This window comes from Enhydra lutris, unplaced genomic scaffold (assembly GCF_002288905.1).
Source record: "Enhydra lutris kenyoni isolate GAN:26980312 unplaced genomic scaffold, ASM228890v2 scaffoldscaffold42, whole genome shotgun sequence".
NCBI classification, from domain to species: domain Eukaryota; kingdom Metazoa; phylum Chordata; class Mammalia; order Carnivora; family Mustelidae; genus Enhydra; species Enhydra lutris.
In genome coordinates this window covers 17,280,252-17,304,570 of record NW_019154126.1, presented here as the reverse complement: position 1 = coordinate 17,304,570, position 24,319 = coordinate 17,280,252, and the positions used below count along the sequence as shown (strand labels likewise).

General features: G+C 36.3%; 1 protein-coding gene across 13 annotated transcripts in view; it reads right to left on the bottom strand.

Annotated features, from left to right (window-relative positions):
• The window catches only part of LOC111155537 (cAMP-responsive element modulator), a 70,390-nt gene that overhangs the window by 25,485 nt on the left and 20,586 nt on the right, over positions 1–24,319 (bottom strand). For 5 of the 13 annotated variants that reach the window (XM_022515719.1, XM_022515723.1, XM_022515725.1 and 2 more), the window contains exons 4-5: positions 4,371–4,468; positions 4,065–4,207 (exon numbers count right to left, since the gene is read on the bottom strand). In XM_022515719.1, the coding sequence (XP_022371427.1) occupies positions 4,065–4,207; positions 4,371–4,468 (241 nt within the window). Of the gene's footprint in view, positions 1–3,463; positions 4,208–4,370; positions 4,469–8,021; positions 8,169–14,148; positions 14,224–24,319 lie in introns of those variants that run through there. The other 8 variants (XM_022515716.1, XM_022515717.1, XM_022515720.1 and 5 more) reach the window with 3 other exon arrangements.

The window sequence follows — 24,319 nt, the reverse complement described above, 5'->3', positions numbered from 1 at the left end:
TTAAAATCCTCTTTATTCCAAATTCCAAAAGAAATTCATAAATAAAATTCACTTAATTAACTTTATAAAGAACAGCAGACCTTATGCCAGTGAATTCTCAGATTTAAATTTTTAAAAGGGAGCACGGAACAGAACCTGTGAGTACCTGTGCCTTAAAAACCAAGAGGTTCATACAGCTGAAGGGAGACTAAAATAGCCTCATGCTGTAACAAGAATAGCAACACCAAGATTAAAAAGCCAGATTTATATTAACCAGATACCTTCTATGTTTGCTTTGAAAGTTACCTTGGAAGAATGTAAGCAAAGTCATTACTAAGAACTACAAATGCAACTGCATTTACTTTAGAATGCTAAACACCTATCATGCAAATTCCTTTTATGGTGTTTATTCATAGGAGTCTCCTGAGAATTCTGAATTCTTTAAGTAGCCCACAAAGTTCACATAGATCTCTTTTTATAATGGTGGATTTTGGAGTCACCCACTTACCTTTAGTGTATAAGAATTCCAGTAAAGATGGGTTAACAGAGACTCATTCTAACAAGGTTCCTAGTAAAATAAAGTAGGGACAAGCAAAGAGACAAGGGACATTTAGAAAAAAAATAATCTTGGGCAATAGTCCTTAACTGGTAAGGGAAGAGGTCAGGTATAGCAGAGTGAGGAATCAAAAAAAAAAAAAAAGACTTTGCTTTTAGAGAAAATTTAATGAATTAAGAAACTGCAAACATTTAAATTCCTTTAGTTACTTTTACTATGTTTATGAAATTCATTCCCATTTAATGTAGATCTTAAATGTCTTATGCAACAAGCAACATTCTTTGCTAATTCTGAGATTATTAGAACTGCTCTCTTTCAGACATATTCTCTTGAGACAAAACAAATTTTCTTTGGCCAGAATGACTTAATTGGCCTACAGCAATCCTCTCCCTAAGATCTGTACTTCCAGAAAAGATTTTGCAAGTGTAGCTGACTTTCTTGGTGTTGCAATAATGAATCCCTGTCCATTTAAAAGTATTTTACTAATCCCAGGGAGTAGACTATTCTAACTTTCACTTCTTAGTTTCTGTGATTAAAAAAAATAACTTAAAAAAGTAAGGCGAACTTCTGTCAAAAGCTTCCGACTATTAAAAAATATGAGAAAGCCCGAGTACGCTCATTTTTATTTTATTTCTTCAACTTTGACACACAAAGTCCTTTAGTTTTTTTTGTTTTTAACTCCAACTATCTCATTATAGTAAATTAAAAATAAGTAATCTAAAATAATAATCTTTGGGAAAAAAAAAAAAAGAAGCAAAGCCTGCCTGGGGGAAAGTCATCCATAAATAAAAGTTGAAGAAAGAATTGAACCTACAAAAAACACATTTTACAGTAAAAGGTTATGAGAGGGTCTCAAAAACAGGTACATGTAAATAACCCAAAATAATCTCCAGAAATTCTAATAAAGTAAACTTCTCTAGTCTAAACACCAAAGGACACCAATAATTATTTCGTTTTTTAGATACCCAGGGAGCAACATTAAAGCATTAATATCTGTTAAGATTCCTACTAAGAAATCTGATTAATGAAAATGGATCTTGTTTATGTGTAAATATACATTTACCCTCCAATGAAAGTAAATGTCTTTGAAACACTTTTAATGTTAGTATTCACCTTTCAGAAGAAAGAAATATCAACATAAGCAAGTGTCACTAAACGTCTAAGAGATGCATTTTAACTGCAAAGGCAGTTACCACTTTTCATGAAGCAATAAAAATGGCAATTTCTACCTGCAGAGAGCACATACAAAATTATCACATCTTTTAATACCTGCCAGGATCATATTGTATGGGTCTAAATTAAGAAACCTCAATAAGAGACAGTCTGTGACCTCTAACGGGGCAAACAGATAAACATCTAATTTCTAAACTTTAGATTTGCTGTTCTCAACCGTAACTCCTGACTCTACTCCCACCACCCTGCACCCACAGTGACATCAGTCTCCTGCCAGGCCCCGGCTGCAAGTGGGTGCACTCAGAGCACAGGAAATACAGGCTTTGTTGCTACCTGGAGGGAAAGTTCACGTATGAGACACTGGCTTACATTTCTGTTTTGTGTCAAAAGTGGCATGTCTGTTTTCTACCACTTTTCCCTCTTATTTCCTTTTGTCCTCATGCAAACCCCAGAGTTTGGCAAATTTTAGTATTATTCCCACTTGAAAGACCCCGAGATGGGAAAATAAAGCTTCTCTATCTGATCCAGTTGGTGAATGGTAGGACTCGGAGCCTTCCCCAGACCATCCCTAGCTTCAATGTTCTTGCAACCCAATGCTTTCACAATTTCAAATTTTCAACTAATAACCTAGGCAAAATAACCTACATCATCCCTTTCCATATCACTTATAAAGAGATCACCACTTCTATAAATTCCTAAGCAGCATTGGGATATGTCAAAGAAATGTTTAAGATGAAAGCATCTTAGATCACCCCAAACTTTAAGATGTCTTAGCATTATTTCATTAGTAATTTCCAACCTTTTCCCTATCACACCACAAATAGAAAATGATAGTATGTGTACAGCCCACTGCTCTAGATCAGACCTGAACAATGAGGAGTTTCCAGCAGCTCCAAGCCCTGCCCAGCCACTCCAGGGACTGAGAGCATGAGGCACTCACACTCGTGTACCTTCGTGTTGCCCTAGAGAACCATGCCAGCTGGCAAACTCTGATTTACACTTCTAAAACTCCCACCATCTATTCTCACTGGGCCAGCTGGCAAACTCTGATTTACACTTCTAAAACTCCCACCATCTATTCTCACTGGGCCAGACAGAAAGGTGTATAAATCAGAGAAGTAATTAAAAAAAAAAAAAATTACAGTGAAACCTCAAGGTCTAACTCTTGACACAGGCAGTGGTGAGTTTCCTTTTCCTAACATTGACTTTGGACCTGTTCATTCAGCACCCCATAGAGGTTGTGGACAAATTATACCCCAGTTCTGCTAGGTGTCATGGTAGGAGCTATCTGAAGAACCAGAATTGCCAAATGAGAATTTGTTTAATACTGCAAATCTACCACCACCAAAATAAAAAACTCTAAAAAACTAATGACTACATAAGGTCTTCCCATATATTAAAGAGTATCATTTGCTTTAACAGCCACAACTTAAAGACTTGAGAGTTTTCTATTACTGTTTTTATAAAGGGAAAACAGAAAACATATCTAAAAATCTTACCACCATATTTAAACCAACACAGTATTTAATACCACATATATTCCATTACCTAAATAGCTTTTATTTTAAAATCTTTTTTCTGTCCTTTTCCTAGCTTTTCTTTCTCCTTTTTTTCTTCCTAGCTCTTGTTTTTTTTACTAAAGCATTTTTATGTATATCAAATGTACTTGATTTGAGAAAAAAAAAATCAGTGCTTTAATTAGAGCAAAAAGCACAGGATTAACAGCCCATTAAAATGCACAAGACTAAATGTGAACGTATCTGTTTATTTACAGCTTTTGATGTTTAAAATTTCAAATAAAATGATCTGTCCAATTGCTGTACTTTTAAAAAAATAAATCATTTTTCCATTCTCTTCTAGAAAAAGCTGCAGCACAAATTAACAGACTAGTGAAAACATAATTACATTTAAAACAATTTAGGAAACATTATGTACCTCTTTTAGATTAGTAAGCATAATATGTAATTGTTGGTAACAAAAGCCAACAAGAATGAAATACAGACATTTATATCTTATGTTTGCATGCATCTTATAAAGATAACAAAAAACAGTAAGTTTTAAATTTTTATCAGACATGAATATAAACATATAAATAGGCAAACCCTCCCTTTATTTTTACCCCCAATTTTTCTTCTATATTCAGTAAAAATACTTTAACTTTTCAAAAGTATATGACAGGTCTCAGTACAAATCTCTCACTTCTTTAACATGTACTTTTCATTCTATGATACACACAGTTTAGATATTACGATGCATTTTTAAATGGAACAATTGAATGCCAAACTCAAGTTGCTTCAATGTAACTAGAGAAGACTTAAAGCTAGCACTGTAACATAGCGAATTGCAGCATACATACTGTATTGCCCCGTGCTAGTCTGATATATGCTAGTCGGTACTGCCATGGTAGCGATGTTAGGTGGCGTTCCTTCTTCCTCTGACTTTTCTTCTTCAATCTTGGGAACACCAGGCACATCAGAGGAAAGTTCATTCAGTATTTTTCTAAAACATAATTTGACAACAGAAATAATCAAGTTACGTGAATGAAATTTAAAACAGAGAAACTATTATGGACTTGGTTTGATACGTAATTATTTGATACATAATTATTCTCCCTTTTTGGAAAAGGTATCTTTAGAGTAGGAAACTTACTTAAATAACTTACCTATAAGAGGGTCTTCGTGAAAGGATTTCTCTACGTTTATGAGAATCAATTACACCTTCTGATTCTGCAGACTCATCTGTCTCTGCAATTGTTGCTACCTATAATACAAGAGTTTCTGAAATGCATCATAAAATATATGATCTCCTTCATTCAAAAAACGGTGCTTAAGGGTCTAGATGCCAGGTGCTGGGAAAGCGTCCAGCAACAGAACACATTGAACCCGCACTACTGTAGCGCACACCTGCCTTAGGAAAGGGAGCAAAGACACACACGTATTTCAGTTGTAGAGCAGGTATGTGTGGACAGGAATGGCTCAGTTAATAAATACTACAGAAATGCAAATGAAGGTGGTTGGCATGGCCAGTGAAGTTTCACAGCAAAGGACTACATATAAGATACCTAAGACTTAAGATCTCCACCCTAAACCTACACTTAGAAACCCAGTGGGGATTGAGTGAGCTAGTGACAGGCAAAATAAAACGTCTAGACTTCACTGCCCTCTTTATAATAGCACAGCTGACTTGAGCTGGGTCTTCAAACTAGACATTAGATAGATTCAAAGAAGCAAACAAATAAACAAGCCTGATTAAAGTTAGGATTTATAGGACAAGAAGTCAGTTGGGGCTTGATGGTGGTAAATCTTGAAGGTCAAAATAAGGAATTTCTCCTTAAAAGAAAGATCAGAGTTTTAAGCATGATTTTTCAAGTCACATAATAATCACAGGATTTTAAGGGAAGTCTGCAAACTAAAATAATGAATCCCTACAATAACGTGATGGCTCTCAATATACCTTGCCATTATCATTCAGGGCCTAGGGTAGTTTTGAGTTTATAAAACTCACTTTTCTTCATATTACAATTACAGGAGAATCCGATTTGGGCAAAATCAAAAGAACTTGTTTAAATGTTAACAACGCAAGCAGGAATATATACTTCTTTTTTTTTTTTTTTAAGATTTTATTTATTTTTTTGACAGAGAGAGAGATCACAAGGAGGAAGAGAGGCAGGCGGGGGGGGGGGGGGGGGGGAAGCAGGCTCCCCGCTGAGCAAGGAGCCCGATATGGGGCTCGATCCCAGGACCCTGAGATCATGACCTGAGCTGAAGGCAGAGGCTTTAACCCACTGAGCCACCCAGGCGCCCCAGGAATATATACTTCTTGAAGCACACTGGTGTACATAATGTTCACTTACACATATGACCATGCATCTCTGGTCACGGGCACCCTACACATAAGCATAGGCACCAGTGAACAGAATTTAGAAAAAATGTTATGGCAATCAACAATCATATGTCACCACCAAACAGTATCACTTTACACTAGGCTTTCACACATCTCTCATATACTCGTAACAAAGCCCGTATGTGAGGTAGGATACTATTTTACCCACTTTAGAAAAGTGATAGCTAAAGTTCATGTAGATCGATTAAGAGACAACCATTGTTCAACAAGCAGGAATTCTAAGACAATATCCACTGGCACTTACCTCTACCAAAGATAATTAAATCACCTACTTAAAAAAAACCAAAAAAGCCTACTGAATATAAGATAATACTTTCTTCCAATAGCAGCCAGAAATATTTAGAGCAGAAATATCTGCATCCCAATAAAAGTCCTAATTCAAAAAGGAGAGTGGAAGGATTTTCTTGTTCTATAATTAGGGTCAGAAAGAGTCAGACTCTTGGAACCAAGGGTCATTTTGATAAAAAGAAACAATGCTAAGAATGATTCTTACTCTTTTAAAAAGACACTTGTGCAGCAAAGCTAACTAAGCTTTTAATGCATGCGTATTTATTACTTCTAATACCATGTTGAAACCTTATTCTTCAATAAACCGTACTCAAATATGCAAGGGACAAGACTGATTATGTATGCACACCTATGTTTTCCTCACCAATCTTTTTGTCATCAGCTATGTTCAAATAATTTCAACATCTAAAGGATAATAACTGACCTAAAAAGAAAACAGAAGTAAATTCAATAACCAAGAAAATTATGCTTTAAAAAATGCATACATACTTACACCCATCAGAATGACTAAAATCAACAAAAGAAACAACAAATGTGGACAAGGATGTGGAGAAAAAGGAACCCTGGTACACTGTTGGTGGGAATGCAAACTGGTGTGGTCACTCTGAAAACAGTGTGAAGATTCCTCAAAAATTGGAAAATAGAATTACCCTACAATCTAGCAATCATGCTACTGGATATTTACCCAAAGAATATAAAAACACTAATTCAAAGGGATACATGCACCTCTATGTTTATAGCAGCATTATTTACAATAGCTAAATTGTGGAAGCGGCCCAAATGTCCAATAAGTGATGAATGGATAAAGATGAGGTCTATACATACAATGGAATATTACTCAACCATAAAAAGAATGAAACACTGCCATTTGCCACAACATGGAGAGCACTTGGGAGTATAATAATGAAAAGCTAAATAAGTTAGTCAGAGAAAGACAAAAGCCACATGATTTCACTCATATGGAATTTATGAAACAAAACAAGCAAAGGGGAAAAAAGGGAGAGAGAGAGAGACAACCCAAAAAACAGACTCTTAATTATAGGGAATAAGTGACGGTCACCAGAAGGGAGGGATGGAGGGGGATGGGTGACATAGGTGATGGAGAGTAAGGAGCACACTTGCTGTGATGAGATCCGGGTGTTGTGTTGGAAGTGCTGAATCACTACATTGTACACCTAAAACTAATATCACACCATGTGTTAACTAACTGGAATTAAAATAAAAACTAAAAAATTCATACTTAATTTACATCTCAATAGATCAATATGCATCAATATGCAAAAAATGTTTTAGCTTCAAGAAATGTTAAGGATTTGTAATCAACTCTGATGACAAACTTAAAAGCAGATCTCTGGATCACAACCATAATAATCATGTCTACAAAAACCAAGGTTTGGGGCGCCTGGGTGGCTCAGTGGGTTAAGCCGCTGCCTTCGGCTCAGGTCATGATCTCAGGGTCCTGGGATCGAGTCCCACATCGGGCTCTCTGCTCAGCAGGGAGCCTGCTTCCCTCTCTCTCTCTGTCTGCCTGCCTCTCTGCCTACTTGTGATCTGTCCCTGTCAAATAAATAAATAAAATTAAAAAAAAACAAAAACAAAAACAAGGTTTATCTGAGAGGGGATGATGATTAGAAGCATAATACCAAGGTAACAATAATATCCTATCGTTCTTACAAGTTATAGATATTGAATTAAAAATAAACTTCCACCTACTTACTAATGTGAGTACTTATGAAAACAGTAATCTTTATATTACTATTTTTATCAGGCATCTTCAAAGAATCCTCAAAACATTTTTAAGCACCATTGGAGAGCTTTGCTAAATAAATCTGAGTCTGAGCACAGAGCAATGCCACAAAGAATTACACATCTGGCAATTACTCATCCTGTAAATTAAGAGCAAACAACAAAACTGCAACTCTTAAGTCAAATCCATGTATTTAGCAGGACACAATGCACTTTGCATAGGAAATGGAAATTCCCCCAAATTTCTAATAAAAAGACTTGAGCATAAAAGCTACACAAAGAAAAAGATGATACATGAATTAATAAAAGGAAAAAAAAAACAAAACAAAAAAAACAGAAGAGAGTCAAAGACAAATCATCCAGGAAGGCAGCTAACCTGAACAGTTTGTATTTGTGGTGACTGAATAACCGATGGCTGTGGTGTCTGAATTACTCCCTGGACATGTACAGTTTGGCCCGAAGGTAACTGTACTAGAGTTACAGCTGGGGAGCCTCTTCCGGTGCCTGATCCAGCTACAGAAACCTGCAAAAATGATCATCATTCAGGATTAAGGCTGGCCATTTTCTGTTTTGTTTTGTTTTTAAAGAAATACCATTCACTATTATGACTGGCCATTTCTTCCTTCCTTTCACCTGCTTCTAAGAAATGACAAGCTCACGGGGTACTTACCATTAGGAGGTGGTTACTGTCCTGGAACAGTCATTCTCTGATGTGATAGATATTAAAGAACCCATGCTCCTCACTTTCGGTTCCCATGCTTCGATGGCTAAGAATGTTCCAAGCCCAAAGTTCTAAAGCAGTTAAACTACCTCACTACGACCTCACGACTATTAACAGTGAATCCTTATTTAGGCCAAAGTATAAATTACCCTCTTCAACTTCCTAAGAGAAATTGGAGACAGAACTTAAATATGGTGAATTATTTTTTAATAAATGAAATGCTCAAAATAGGGCGCCTGGGTGGCTCAGTGGGTTAAGCCTCTGCCTTCAGCTCAGGTCATGATCTCAGGGTCCTGGGATCGAGTCCCGCATCGGGCTCTCTGCTCGACGGAGAGCCTGCTTCCTCCTCTCTCTCTCTCTCTCTCTCTGCCTACTTGTGATCTCTCTGTCAAATAAATAAATAAAATCTTAAAAAAAAAAAAAAAAAAAAAAGGAAATGCTCAAAATAGGATATTCTGGTACTACTCCAGAGACAAGCTAATGCCTTGTCTCTATACTAATGAAACTCATACTTTTATGCCCCCATAATCACAAAAAAGGCACAGGCCAGAGGAATTCCAGGATTTCTCATGCTCTTAGTGTGTGTGATCCAGAGAAAGTGCATGCCTTAGATCTGGGATGTCCCTCTTACAGTTTTCCTCCCTGCTACCTCCAGCATGTACAGAAAGGGCCAAAACCATCACTTAGCTTGCACAAAGAAAATACAACCATCTCCCAGTACCCCTGAGTAGTTTCAACAGAGATCTCTATCAGCAAAACACAGTACTTCCACCCTCCCTGGATTCAAAACCTGCCAAGTTTTCTAATTAGTCAACAACTCAATCCTATAGGCAGGCCAGTGTAATCTTATAAACTTTGCCTCATTTTACTGTTTCACTCACTATTCATTATGACTTACTTAAAAGAGTCAAAGACTTTGGAAATGAAATAAGTGAAATAAGCTACCAGTTTCTGCCATGAATGGTAGTAGAACCACAAGGTCTAAAACAAACTTTGAAGGAACCCTCTGTATAGGACCTCACTTTAAGAATCACCAATGATTTCCAATCTACTTACACTTAAAAACAATTATTAAAAACTGGGCTTAAATAAATAATTGTATAAATAATAAGATTTATTTATAAGCTCATTTCCTTAGAAAGCAAACTTCTTTGATAATCCAAAAGTAAAAATCTTTCATCCATGCAAGAGAACCTATGTGATGAGCATTGTACTAGGTGCACTAGGGTAGAAATAAAATTGGTAAAACTAACACCTAAGAAACAATAGCACACCAAGCACTATAGAACGAATTGCTCCACTGTACGGGCCATGAAAGTCAAGGAAGTACAGAACAGAATGGGTCTGAACAATACGTACAGGCTTTGTGTAGAAGCCACAGCTTGAGCTAGGCCTGAGTAATAGACAGAAAAGGGCAGACACACCCAACATATAGCCCAATGCGCAAGTTCAGCCCACCTGCCCCTAGAGCATTATTGTCTACCTCAGATTTTAGGGGAAAGAAAAGATTATGCCATCATAGAACAAATACATTTAACAACCAGAAGTTAAAAAAAAAAACAAACCGGAAGGATTTGTTCTAGAAATGACAAAGCAGCACAAAAGATACATCTGTATAAACAATAAAAAGGCATCCACCTCTTTGTGGACCAATTACCAAAAGGCACGCCTTCAGCCACACAGATAATTCTCGAACTTTTTAGTCTCTCAGGACACCTCTACTCTCTTAAAAAATTATTAATGACTTAAAGAGCTCTTGCTTGATTTATAACCAGTCAGATGCCGTAAATGTTTAACACTCAGTGTTGGGGAAGAGAGAACCTTGATTTCAAATGTTTGCTGATTTCTGTAATGTGAAACCCCGACTATGGCAGATTTCAGGTTACCAACAGATGACACTGAACACAAAGTTGGAAAAAGATGCAGGCAATCAGCTCTCACAAGCCAGCTCCAGCATATCATTGGTTATATGTATATGTATCAATATTTACCATATTAGAAATTAAAACTGAAAAATTTTTATACCTTAAAAATAATTCTACCACATGTTAACACAAATTGCACTTTATTAAAAATAATTAATTTTCCAAAACAGAAAAATTAGTGACCAGAGTATCAATGTTTTATTTTTTTACAAATTCTTTCAATGTTCAGTTTATTTGAAATCAGCTAAATTTTCATACCTACTTGTGCACTGAATCTGTTGCAAAATTTTACTTGATAAATGAAGAAGCTTTGAACCTCACCGAATTTTCTCTGTTACTACACCAAAACTGAACAGGTGGTTATTTCATAAAGATCAGTTGCAATGGGGAATCTGAAACCGTAACAGTTATATTAAAATCCACTGACCAATCCTGCACTTTGAATGGGTCCCATGCATGATTCTGTAACATCATGCAGTAGTTATTTGGAAAATATTGGCTCACTGGATTAAGCAGATCTCCCAAATGCTGACATATTTCATGATACTTTATTAGAAAACCTCATTCATTAAAATCAACATCAATCTCATCAGAATACTATAAATAGCGAAAAGCTACCAAGCTCACTATGTAGATACAGGATTTCCAAAATTCAGAACTTCTCCCTAAAAGCCTGAATTTTATCATAGACAATAAACACTGTTAACTGTTTTCCTTGAAGTAACAAGCTTACTTCATCTGCTTTTAAGAAAATGTTTTCCAAGGGCACCTGGGGGGCTCAGTGGTTAAGCCTCTGCTTTCGGCTCAGGTCATGGTCTCAGGGTCCTGGGATCAAGCCCCACATCGGGCCCTCTGTTCAGCAGGGAGCCTGCTTCCCCCTCTCTCTCTGTCTGCCTCTCTGCCTACTTGTGATCTCTCTTTCTGTCAAATAAAGAAAATCTTAAAAAAAAAAAGAAAGAAAGAAAGAAAATGTTTTCCAAACACTCAAGTTTGAATAGCCATGCTTTGGCTATCGGCTATTCTTTAGAGAAAACTGATGTCCTAGGGGAAAAAACTCAGCTAGTTCATTTCACCACTCAAACAATTACACAAGTGTTTTTCTTCAAGAACACCATCAGTCTTTACTGCACAGCAGAAATGCTTTCAGTAAACATACCAATTTCATAACACAGAATATTAAAACATGTACTCAAGGATCAAGGTTTGATACAACTGGTACTATTTACAGCTTCATCATGGTATTTTGTCTCAAATAAATCCGTAAAATCCTTTAAAAAATTGTTTAAATGAAACTGATGTGTTGGTTTGTGTTTTTTTTAACTGCAAGTGAATGACAGTGAAGAATACAATGATTACTGGTATAGTTTGATGTCACTGACTTGATTCATGCTAAGGCACCAACAGCTTTAATCCCACCCTCTTCTGTTTTTACACCATCTGTGTAAATATCATTACAGAGAAAAAGGAAAATAAATCTTAGCATTATTATGAAAATAGTCTAGTCCTCCCAAACCTCCTGAAAGTCTCCCCTAGGGTTCCGCACACCACATTTTGGAAACCACTGCTCTATCCCAATGCAGCCCTTAGACCCCCACTCACAGTGTAAAGAACTGAGCACTGAAGCAGGCTGTGATTTCAACTACAGCACAGAAGCACAACCCACACCACCATAACCCAAGGCCTGAGAGAGAGTTCGTGAGTCAGAGACTGAGTGAAATATAATATGAATTACACCCAAGAGTCCTACTGGTATTATAGATTGGACCTGTGGATTAAAATGCTGGATAGTGCCCACAATCATTTTCTGTGGGGAAATACCCCAGCTTTAAAGACATCAGATATTCTGAAGAACTGAACTCAAGAAAGATCTGTGAGGTTTTGATAAAGATAAATCATGCTTCAAGTTATTTTAATTACCTTTCAAGTATAATTTTCAAGATTTTAAATTATTAAATAAATACTCTTATCAAAATGGCTTGGTGTTAATAATACCTGCTGTGGAAAAGGAGCTGTAGCCACTAATACGAAACTCTACTCCTAGAATTCTGGAGATAAGTTATAGGAATTCTGTAACTACAGCGAAACTTCTCTATGTCCAAACTCTGGGCAGTGCAAAAGCTCATGGGACAACTCTTTTGTTAAACTGCGGAAATACAGGCTGAGAAGCTGCACATATGACAAACTCTAGAGAATTCAGATGTATCCTTAAAAAAAAAAAAACAAAAAACACAAATCCTTAGAGACATTCTATATTCAGACACTCTAAACTCACTGGTTTTGCCAAAACTGGTGACCACTACTAAGCCTATCACTGTATTGGTAAACCGGCTAAACTTCACTGCTACACATTAAAAAAAAAAATTCACGTGGCTCCCTACCTTTAGCATTTCAGTATTATTATATGATTATACTGAGCACATGAGCCACAGCAGAATCTACAGCATCCTTGAAGTAGGGTATTTTACACAGGTGACATAGAAAGAACACTGGCAGTGATTCAAGGACATGCATGCAGACTCCAAAGCCAAAAGTAGGTAAAGAAAGAAGCATCTTTGTGTTTTGTGTAAGGTGGCACATTCAGTTTTAGGTAGGCTACATTGAAAGCAATGGTAGGGTAACTAGGTGGAAGTGGTAATAAGCAAGGAGAATTTTGCAACTGACACTTTAGAGCTAGAAAACAAAGATCTGAGAAATACTAAGAGCAATCTATTAAGAGTACTATAATTACTTTATTCCTAATGTGCAAACAGAAGTCTAAAGAAGCTCTGGAAAAAGAGAATAGTTTTTCCTGAGAGACACTAGTATAGGGACACAAACTTTAGTTTATCTGAACTAATATATGCATACTGCAGCCAGAAATAAAGAAATATTTCTGGGGCACCTGTATGGCTCAGTCAGTTAGGCGTCTGCTTTCGGCTTGGGTCGTGATCCCAGAGTTCTGGGATCAAGCCCTGCATCAGGCTCCCTGATGGGCGGGGAGCCTGCTTCTCCCCCTCCTAACCACTCATACTCTCTTTCTCACTATTTCTTTTGCTATCTGTGTCTCTCAAGTAAATAAATAAATAAAATCTTTAAAAAAATTCTCATAAACATCAAATATTCATTCCAAGACTTGATATACAAAAAATATCACAAAAGCAGGTTATACTTATGAATTAACTCATTCTTTTATTCTCTCAACAAATATTTATCAGGAGCCTGCTGTGTGGGCCAGTCTAGACAGTAGGGACATAGCAATGAACAAGAAAAGTCTCTGCTCTCCTTCATAAGAAAGATACTGAAAACAGATGAAGACAAATACAACATTTTTATTGGTGTTAAATTCTTTTTTTTTTTTTTAAAGATTTTTATTTATTTGACAGAGAGAGATCACAAGCAGGCAGAGAGGCAGGCAGAGAGAGAGAGGAAGGGGGAAGCAGGCTCCCTGCTGAGCAGAGAGCCCGATGCGGGACTCGATCCCAGGACCCTGAGATCATGACCTGAGCCGAAGGCAGCGGCTTAACCCACTGAGCCACCCAAGCACCCCTTGGTGTTAAATTCTTAAAAGAAAAATGAAGCAAGGTAAGGAATCAGAGAGTTACAAGGTGGGGGTAGTGTGGAAGGAGGCTAATCAAAATATACCTGTTGTGGAAAGCTTCTCAGAGGAGGGAACATTTGCATAAAAAGCCTAAATGAAGAGAGGGAGAAGGCCAGAGGAAGATCTAGGAGTATATTTGTTACTTTCTAACAATCATGTAGGCAGCTGCTTAAAAACATAAATAAATAAAATGGGTGGATTTTATATTCTATAATTTTTATACCTCTTTTTATGAGGCTCTAAAAGTGCATAGAATGAACTCATAGTAGACATGATTTACCTTTTCTTCCAGATCCCCTGAATAATCCTCTTCTACAGGATGCCTGAAACATAGATTATGCTGATGCCACCACATCCACCAACAACCCCACTATAGGCAGTAGTTAATCTGAAGTTAAGATGATGCAACTGACAGCCTTACTTGGCTTTGCAATTAAAAAAAAATCCTTATAATGACACTTGTAACTGGGAAAACCTCACAATGTTGTAACATGGCACTTGATTAGCACCTAGTAGACTACCTCCAGTCTGTAGCCAGGTTCCCTTATGATGGGGTTTATGATGTCACAATACAGCTGCAAATGTCACAGAGCTACTGGGCCTGCATTCAAGACAGTTAATAAAGGATGAAAAAATGTGAATTCACAATATAGCAGATTTCACTATCAATTCTGCTCCTGAGAAATAAAATCTATACCTTGTCTATTTTAATTTTAAAGGACTACAATTGAAATCCATTTTCAATTCATGCTATTACAAGCATGAAGTTGGAAAATTATCTTGATTTCTGTGTATTAAGACAAGATTCTTAATAGTCTGTTTCTTCTGTAAGGAAAAAAAAGTGTTTACAGAATATTTCAAATATTTTTAAGGTTGAAAACAGGAAAATAATGAGAGTGAACACTTAAATATAGGTGTAAAATATTTCATTTTTTTTTAAAGATTTTATTTATTTATTTGACAGAGAGAGATCACAAGTAGACAAAGAGGCAGGCGGAGAGGAAGAGAGGGAAGCAGGCTCCCTGCTGAGCAAAGAACCTGATGCGGGACTCGATCCCAGGACCCTGAGATCATGACCTGAGCCAAAGGCAGCGGCTTAACCCACTGAGCCACCCAGACGCCCCTCATTTTATTTTTTTAAAGTTGTGCTTAATTGCACTAAATAAAGAGAACACAAAATGAAAAATGTAGAGTGGGTCTCATTTTAGTGTCTTTCTTTCCCATTGCAGTTTTTTTTTTTTAAGTGTGGCTAACAGATTGCAAAATTCAATACAGTTAAATTTTACTTAATTTTATGGGCACCTGGGTGGCTCAGTGGGTTAAGCATCTGCCTTCAGGTCACGTCATGATCCCAGGGTCCTGGGATCAAAAACCATGTCAGGCACCTGGCTCAGCAGGGAGTCTGCTTCTCCCTCCCTTTCTCCCTCTGACCCTCCCCCTGTTCACACTCTTGCTCTCTCTCAAATAAATAAGTTAAATTATAAAATTTTTTTTTACCTAATTTACCTTGAGAATTTCAGTTGAAAATATTTATTGATAACAGAGTTAACCACATAAGACTCATATTTGTATATCTACCATGTTAAAATTCTAAAGAGAATTACATGGGAATGCTGTTGCCTCACATGCTTTTTGTATGTGTAGAGCATAAACAAATGCCATCTGAAATCTATAATCCAAATAAAACGAGAAGGGGCAAGTAGATCACTGTTTCTGGTACTGTGAATATAAATGGCTGAATATTAAGTCTTTTTAAAAAAATTCTCCCCTTGTGGGGCGTCTGGGTGGCTCAGTTGGTTAAGTGTCTGCCTTCAGCTCAGTTAACGATCCCCGGATACTGGGATCAAGGCTCACATCGGGCTCCTTGCTCATAGGGGAGTCTGTTTCTCCCTCTCCCTTTGCCCCTCCCCTCACTCAGGCTTGCTCTCTCTCATTCTTGCTCAAATAAATAAAATCTTTTAAAAAATTCTCCCTTGAAAGCAAAGCAAATATCAAAATTAAATCATGCTTAATTATACAGTCTATTTTCATTATATTTCCAATAAGCAGTGATGATCTTTTGAGGACAAATTAAAATTAGGGATTCTTTAACCTTTGAAAAACAATACTCTAGCTGATTTGTTTTTCCTACCTAATCTGTAGAGTATCTTTAGTTTTCTATTTGTAGCAGTAGGAGTATCATTTTATATTCTAACCAATATGTGTTTCATTTATCATATTTTAAAAGCATTCTGAAAATGAATATTATCTTTGTAGCAGTTAAAATTCTTTTAACTCCAAGACTTTTAAATATCAATCCTATAATTGCCTTCAGTAAGACTGAAACTAAAATTGGTCATAATCACTAGTCAGATGCAAGTAATAAGTGTATATAATGAAGTTTCAGTGAGATCAGAGCCCAAAAGAACATATACGCAGCAGACATCTTGTAAGAACAAATAGTAAATAATAAAACTATTCTTAACAATAATGTAGATCATTTCTAATAATTGTTAAGAAACGTATATGTCAAAAGCCAGATACCACGAAATGAATGCCTAAAACCACTTATTACCCAAACTTCATATTAATCTTTATTTCCAAGCAAAAAGCTCTTTATAAGAATGTCTATGAAGCAAACTTTAATTCACTTGAATTATTTTATTTGTTCTATCAATAACTTTGTGTAAGTCCTACAAACTACTGAACTGGCAAAAATAAAAATTAAAAAAACAAAAATACCAAAAACCCTTAAGAACTGTAATAGTAGCATCTGGCTGGCTCATGTAGAAGATTGTAGGACTCTTGATCTTGGAGTCATGGATTTGAGGTTCACATTGGGTATATAAATTAGTTTAAAAATAAAGAGGGGTGCCTGGGTGGCTCAGTGGGTTAAGCCTCTGCCTTTGGCTCAGGTCATGATCCCAGGGTCCTGGGATTGAGTCCCGCATCAGGCTCTCTGCTCAGCAGGGAGCCTGCTTTCCGCCCCCCCCCCCCCCGCCTACTTGTGAGCTCTCTCTGTCAAATAAATAAATCTTAAAATAAATAAATAAATAATAAATAAATTTCTTTAAAAATAGCAATAGTAAATAAAATGTGGTATATACATACAAAGGAATATTATTCAGCCTCACAAAGGAAAAAAAATCCCACCACAGAGTTTGACACAGATAAACCTTGAGGACCTTATGCTAAGTGAAATAAGCTAGTCACAAAAAGACAAATACTGATGCATCCACTCATATCAAGTATCTATAAGTAGTTAGGTTCACAGAAACAGAAGGTAGAATGGTAGTTACCAGGGCTGAAGGCAGGGGTGTTAAGAAAGTTTTTGTTTAATGGATATAGAGCTTTAGATTTGCAAGATGAAAATGTTCTGGAGATCTGTTTCACAACACTGTATTACTAACACCACTAAACTGTACACTTAAACTGGTCAGGACTGCAGATTGTATTTATTTTCTTACCACACATAAAAAATAATAACAACTCTGGCCCCGTATCTGATGGATATAACAAGTAACTAGCTTCTTGCCAGGAAAACACCCAATAAATTGATTTTACCAAAGGCAGTGGGACTGATTTCTTCATCATCTCATAAAAAGTAAGACTAAAGCTCTGGGTGCTCTCATACTCTTGGCCCCAGAGTGATGGTTCAACACATAGAATAGTTACTGATGCCAGAAATTATATGGAAACAATTACTAATACATCAAAATGGATAAAATCTAAATTTTCTAATGCTCTTCACATATCCCAGATCAGAAACGGAGTGGGGATCTAAATACAGAACTATCTTAATCTGCCACTTAAGAATGAAGGAGTAACAATATACAGTACATATACAACATGTACTGCATAGTATTGCTTATGTGTCTATATACACACACATATATACATAATATATATGTGTACATATAAAATAACAATATATAACCTATTTTTATTATTAAATTCAATTGTTATGGAATTTCCAAGGCAATGCCCTCTATATGGTTCAGTTCAACACTGAATACCCTATGTATTACATAGGGTTGTATTACATACTTTATTACTCTACAATAAAGAGTAGAGAGCTTGATTAAATCTAAAGCCAGATAGCCTGGGTTCTAATTTTGGCCTTGCGTCTTACTAGCTGTGTGACCTAAGACAAGTTATTCATTCAGTCTCTCTACACCTTATTTTCCACCACTGCTAGGCGGAATGAAAGCAGTATCTTTCTACAAAGTTGTTGTGAGGACAGAGTCAAAGGCCTGGCACAGACTGAGTATTCAATACCCACTTTTGTTATTCTTATTATTGTTGCATTTAAGTAATTTAGTCAAGAATTTGGAACTTAGAACAATTTACAAGTATTAATCCTCTGATCTGGAAGGTTAAAATACTTTTCCAGTGCCTGGGTGGCTCAGCAGGTTAAGTCTCTGCCTTCAGCTCAGGTCATGATCTGAGGGTCCTGGGATCCAGTCCTGCATCTGCTCTCTGCTCAGCAGGAAGCCTGTTTCCCCCCCCCCTCCTCTCTCTCTGCCGGCCTCTCTGCCTACTTGTGATCTCTCTCTCTCTCTGTCAAATAAATAATTTTTTAAAATTAAAAAAAGTAATAATAAAATACTTTTCAAAGTCTTCCCAAAATTCAGGTGAAGAAGAACCCATGATTTACATTAAAAAAACAAGTCAAAATCTGAATCAGTGACAAAACATGGCTAGTCTAAATTGCATCCTTAAGTTTTTTCAGTTTTAGTCCAAAGGTCAGAATTCATACACAGGCAAGTCTAAGAATTAAGCACCTAAAAAAGCATTATAATGAAACCTGGTCTTAATATGAAATGTAAAATCTAGTAATAGATTATATTTTAGATTTTCGGACTCAAAATGGCATAAAGAAATTCCTGCAATATATAAAAATCCCTTTAAAAAAAATCCAGGGGCGCCTGGGTGGCTCAGTGGGTTAAAGCCTCTGCCTTCTGCTCAGGTCATGATCTCAGGGTCCTGGGATCGAGCCCCGCATCGGGCTCTCTGCTCAGCAGGAAGCCTGCTTCCCCCTCTCTCTCTGCCTGCCTCTCTGCCTGCTTGTGATCTGTCTGTCAAATAAATAAATAAAATCTTTTTAAAAATATAAATAAAAGAAATCCAAAGTACAAAAATTTAGGAGCATAAAATATACCATTTAAAGTAAGTTCATGGCATCATATCAGAATGTTGCATATAAAACTACTACGAATTTTTTAAGATTTTATTTTTTTATTTATTCATAATAGAGGGAGGGAGGTAGAGGGAGAAGCAGGTTCCCTGCAGAGCAGGATGCCCCATGGCATTTAGGATGACTAATTAATTGAGCATGTACTGCGACCTTTCTTTTTTCCCAGTAAAGATGAGAGGTACGGGGGCCTGGGTGGCTCAGTGGGTTAAGCCTCTGCCTTCTGCTCAGGTCATGATTTCAGGGTCCTGGGTTGGGGCTCTCTGCTTGGCACTTAACTGACTGAGTTACCCAGGTGCCCAGTAGCTTTCCTTTTCTATACCCTCTGAAGGTCTGTTTAAGCATAGTAAGTAGAGTTATATTACTTTGAAATGAATTCCTAATACAACATACTTTTAAAACAACATAAGCCACTTCCTCTTAAAGCCTAATTGCAACCACTGGCCTAATTGCTACCATTCTAATCATTTGAGGCAAGTTAGTAGAATGATAAAAGCAAACAATTATTGCACATTCCAAGCACTGTACTTGCACTTCACACTTCATCTCCTTCATCTTAATCTATGAAAATCAAAGAATTCAGGCAATTAAGTATTAACTTAAAACTATATATAAACATTAGGAAAATAATTTTGAGGGAAACGGGGGGGCTCAGTTGGCCAGCTGACTCTTGGTTTTGGCTCCAGTTGTGATTTCAGTGTGGTGGGATCGGGCCCCATGTCAGGCTCCACGCTCAGCAGGGAATCTGCTTGGGGTTCTCTCTATCTCCCTCTGCCCCCCTACTCACGCTCTCTTTCTCTCTCTCTAAAATAAATACACCTTTTTAAAAAAATAATTTTGTGTCTTTAGTGTTAAAATATATTACAAAAAATACTTTGCACCACTACTTTTAAGTAAACAAACTACATTTAATTCAAACTGTATATGTATGTATACATTGACTCTTTTTCCTTACACCAAGTAGAAAGCAGTAAATAAGCCCTTAAAAAAGGGAAAACTAGAAAGTTCTAAGGACCCAAGGAGACCAACTTACACTAGCAAAACCTATCACAGTGTATTAACATATCTGATACCAAATACATAAAGGTATTTATTATCTGCCAAAATAGAAGTTTACTGCTATATAGAACATACCTATTTAAAGGTAAATTTTTTTCCTGAACTATTTCTGCTTGCATCATCTTTATCTGATAGTGTGTCTACCTAATACATTCACTACCATAAGCAGGCTTTTTTCTCTCCCATGTCTTTTTGGAGAACCACTAGAGATTTTTCTCTGCCAGGGCTCAGAAAACTCTCATTTCTGAAGAACACTATTAAGATGTCATCATAATTAATCAATAGAGTGAAAATTTCCAAAAGCCTCTGTGTTTTGTAATTCCTTTAACAAATGTAATTCTTTTAACAGTCTGGGGTTTACCAAGCTTGTAGTAACTTTAAAAATTAAAATCAGGCAAAGAAAAATAACTGAATATTATTCAAAGTAGAACCTACAAAAATTCACACTTTTTCTTCAAACTTCAATGTCTACTCCCTTCGTTGTTCTTTTTTCATTATTGTGGTAAATAATGTAGAATAAAATTTACCATCTTAACCATTTTAAGTTTATATAGTTCAGTAGTAATATTCACAGCTGTGAAACAGATTATTCAGAACATTTTCATCTTGCAAATCTGAAATTCTAGACCCCTTAAACAACAGCTCCCCTATAAACCTTTCCCTAGTCTACTTTACTACAAAAAAGAAATCATAAAGAAAAGGGTAAAAAGAATAACTATGTTTATACTCAGTTGTTCTCCCATTATTGCTAGTGACAAATCACCTCTCTCTATGAAGAACTTGGAACATCAAACAAAAAGTATCCAAACCCCATCGAAAATCATTATAGGGGCGCCTGGGTGGCTCAGTGGGTTAAAGCCTCTGCCTTCAGCTCAGGTCATGATCCCAGCGTCCTGGGATCGAGCCCCACATCGGGCTCTAGCCCCACATCGGGCTCTCTGCTCTGCGGAGAGCCTGCTTCCTTCTCTCTCTGCCTGCCTCCCTGCCTGCTTGTGATCTCTGTCTGTCAAATAAATAAATAAAATCTTTAAAAAAAAAAAAAAAAAGAGAAAATCATTATAAATGACAGAAAATCTTTAACAATCTCTCCAACACTAAAACTAATTTGTATGTATTTTTCTGATTTTAAGTATAAAAATAAAATCTTTTTCTGAAATTTGGCTGATTCCTTTATATCTGTTTAAATTATCTTTGAAATATCAAATTTTATTCAAAGTATTATCACTAAGATGAAAACGGAGGGCATTCAAAAGCCAAAAAGTAACCTTTAAAGAAATGTGTTATCACATACAAAATTACAAAATACAAGTACAAATATATAACAAATTCTTGTTCAAATTGAACAAAATAATCTCTGCTATTAGCAGTTCACCAACTACTTTTATGTCCCTCATACATTGAATTACCTTCAAGAATGAGTTACATTTTAAAACAGTATATTTCCTTGAATTAGTTGATTAAAGAACATCATACAACACAGATTTAGCATTTACTGAAAAAAATTCAGTTTTACTTTTTCTTCCAACTTTTGCTCATTTTTAGAGAGAATTCTAGGTGAAGTAAAACATTATATAAAAAAATTAAAGCAATGAAAAAGAGCCAGAGGAAGGAATACAAAAAAATAAGGAGCAATAGAAAGTCAATACTGAAATGAAAAATTTTTACCTCAAAATCTTAAGAACATTTTTCTCTTTCTGCAAAAGTCACTCAAGTAAGGGAATTAGTATGTTGAAATAAAAAACAAGATTCAATTGAACACTAAGCTTAAATTATATCTACTTAGCTGGCAGTAGATATACCAGATCAACAAAACACAATGCAGACCATCTTTAATATACAAATATGATGTTGCTGACCCATTATCAATAGCAAATGTTGCATTTTTGTTCTGTTTTCTGATACTCATCCACATCCTTCCTGGTCCTACTTAGAACCAAGAAGATGGATTTTTGGCACAGCCAGCCAAAGTAATGAGAAACGTCATTCTAATTTCCCACCAGACTGAAACAGAAAACATACAACTCATACATTAAAATGTATCCTTTGTTAAATCATTCCTACTTCAATCCCTCACTGCATGCCAAGGCCGGCTTTATTCTGAGGCGCTCCTTTACATACTATTTGCATTTAGAACAGACAGCATAAAAAAGGAGATTAGCAGAGTATAATCCTTGAACAACATTCCCGAGTGGTTTTCTCTGCTCCCTATAATCTCATTTCCAAAAACACACAGGTCTGTGGGAAGATTAATGTTTATATTAGAACACATTCTCTTCAGGCACTGTGCTGACCCTGATAATCTCTAGAGCTTCAAGCTCTAGGACTCCCTGCTTCGCTTTTTTCACCTTTGCTGACACCTAGAGAACTGGTCATTTATAAAAAAGAGTTATTTAGCTTTGAGAGGTGAGGTGCCCACAGGCTTCAGCAGCAGCTACTAGGCATGAAGCTTTGGAAAGCTGGTTTTAAAGCACATCCTTTCCAGCGGCTCCATGAGGATTACTTTGCCTATCCACATCTTCTGGAGACATTAACAACTCCCAAGGGACATCCAACAAGAAAAGTTCAGGGTGTCCTCACTCTTACTTTCAGAGTAGATTACACATTTGTGAAATAAATGGGGAAATGTGAACAAGAAGTGCGTATCATTGTAAGGAATTATGCTTCATTTTATTAGGTATGACAGTGACATTTGGTTACATAAAAAAATGTCTATAATCTTTTATAAGTTGCATACGCAGAAGTAAGTAGGAGTAAAATGACATGTCTGAGATCTGCAGAGTTGCTTAAAATACTTTAACAAACAGAAAAAAAAAGAAGATAGATGAGGCTACAAAATCTTAGTAATTATCAAGTTTATGTATACATAAATTTATATACATAGCATTATCCTACCTTGTATATGTTTGAAATCTTACATTATAAAAGAAAGTTTAGGGCGCCTGGGTGGCTCAGTGGGTTAAAGCCTCTGCCTTTGGCTCAGGTCATGATCCCCCCCCACATCAGGCTCTCTGCTCAACAGGGAGTCTGCTTCTCCCTCTCCCTCTGCCTGCCTCTCTGCCTACTTGTGATCTCTGTCTGTCAAATAAATAAAATCTTTAAAAAAAAAAAAAAAAGAAAGTTTAATTACCCATTTAAGGATTATATTATTTCCAGAGGATATGTGGCTATTTAAAACTACTTGTATATAACATACATATATATTTGTATATAATATACATACATATATATATCTATATATAGATAGATAGATAGATATAGATAGATTTATTTATTTATTTATTTATTTATTTATTTTGCTTTCCACCATCTTGGCTTTTGGACAGGGTTTCCTCCTGGCTTGGTTATTTAAAGTAAACTCTCCAATTTATTACCAGTTGTTTTTCCAGGGGCACAGGGGAATAGAAAGTAGTCTTACATAGCAATACATACACTTAACAAACAAGAAAGCAGCTTCAATTAAAAATAAATCAACATAAAAAATATCTCAGGCAAGAAGAAAGCCAAGTCACGATTTAACCTCAACTATCTGTCACCCTCAGGATCTGTTTAAGGCAAATCCTGCTTTCAGCTCTTTGACATTATCACCACTGTGACTTCTATTTACTTTTGACTGCAGGTAGAAGGGAAAGATTCCATTTATATCTGGGAAGTTATAAAACAGAAAACTGGAAACTTAAAACTCTAGTCTCGTTTGGTGCACATGGAGGCCTGAGGGCCAAGAGCAGCCTCGAGTTGTCAGATCTTCCTGAATGTGATGATTTCAGAGTAACCCTGATGGGCAGAAGCTTTAGAAAGTCCATGGTGCTCAAAACTACTACTCTCAAATGACCAGATACAAAGGATGAAACTGACTGAATCTTTTTGTCACACCTTTTGTGCCCACACTAGTTAATGACAATTTGACCATGTAAAAAGGAAATTAAGTGTTATAAAGTCCTACCTATACCAAACCGTCCTTTTTGAAAAAAATGAAACAAGTATCAAGTATACAAGGACATCAGGAATTATTCAGAAGAGTCACTTTTAGCATACATTATAGGTTTTTTTTTAATTTCTTTTCAGTGTAACAGAATTCATTGTTTATGTACCACACCTAGTGCTCCATGCAATACGTGCCCTCCATAATACCCACCACCAGGTACATATAGGTTTAATAAAGATTTCAATCTGATTTCCTAATGCTTTTATCACATAATATCACATCATAATGAATACTCAC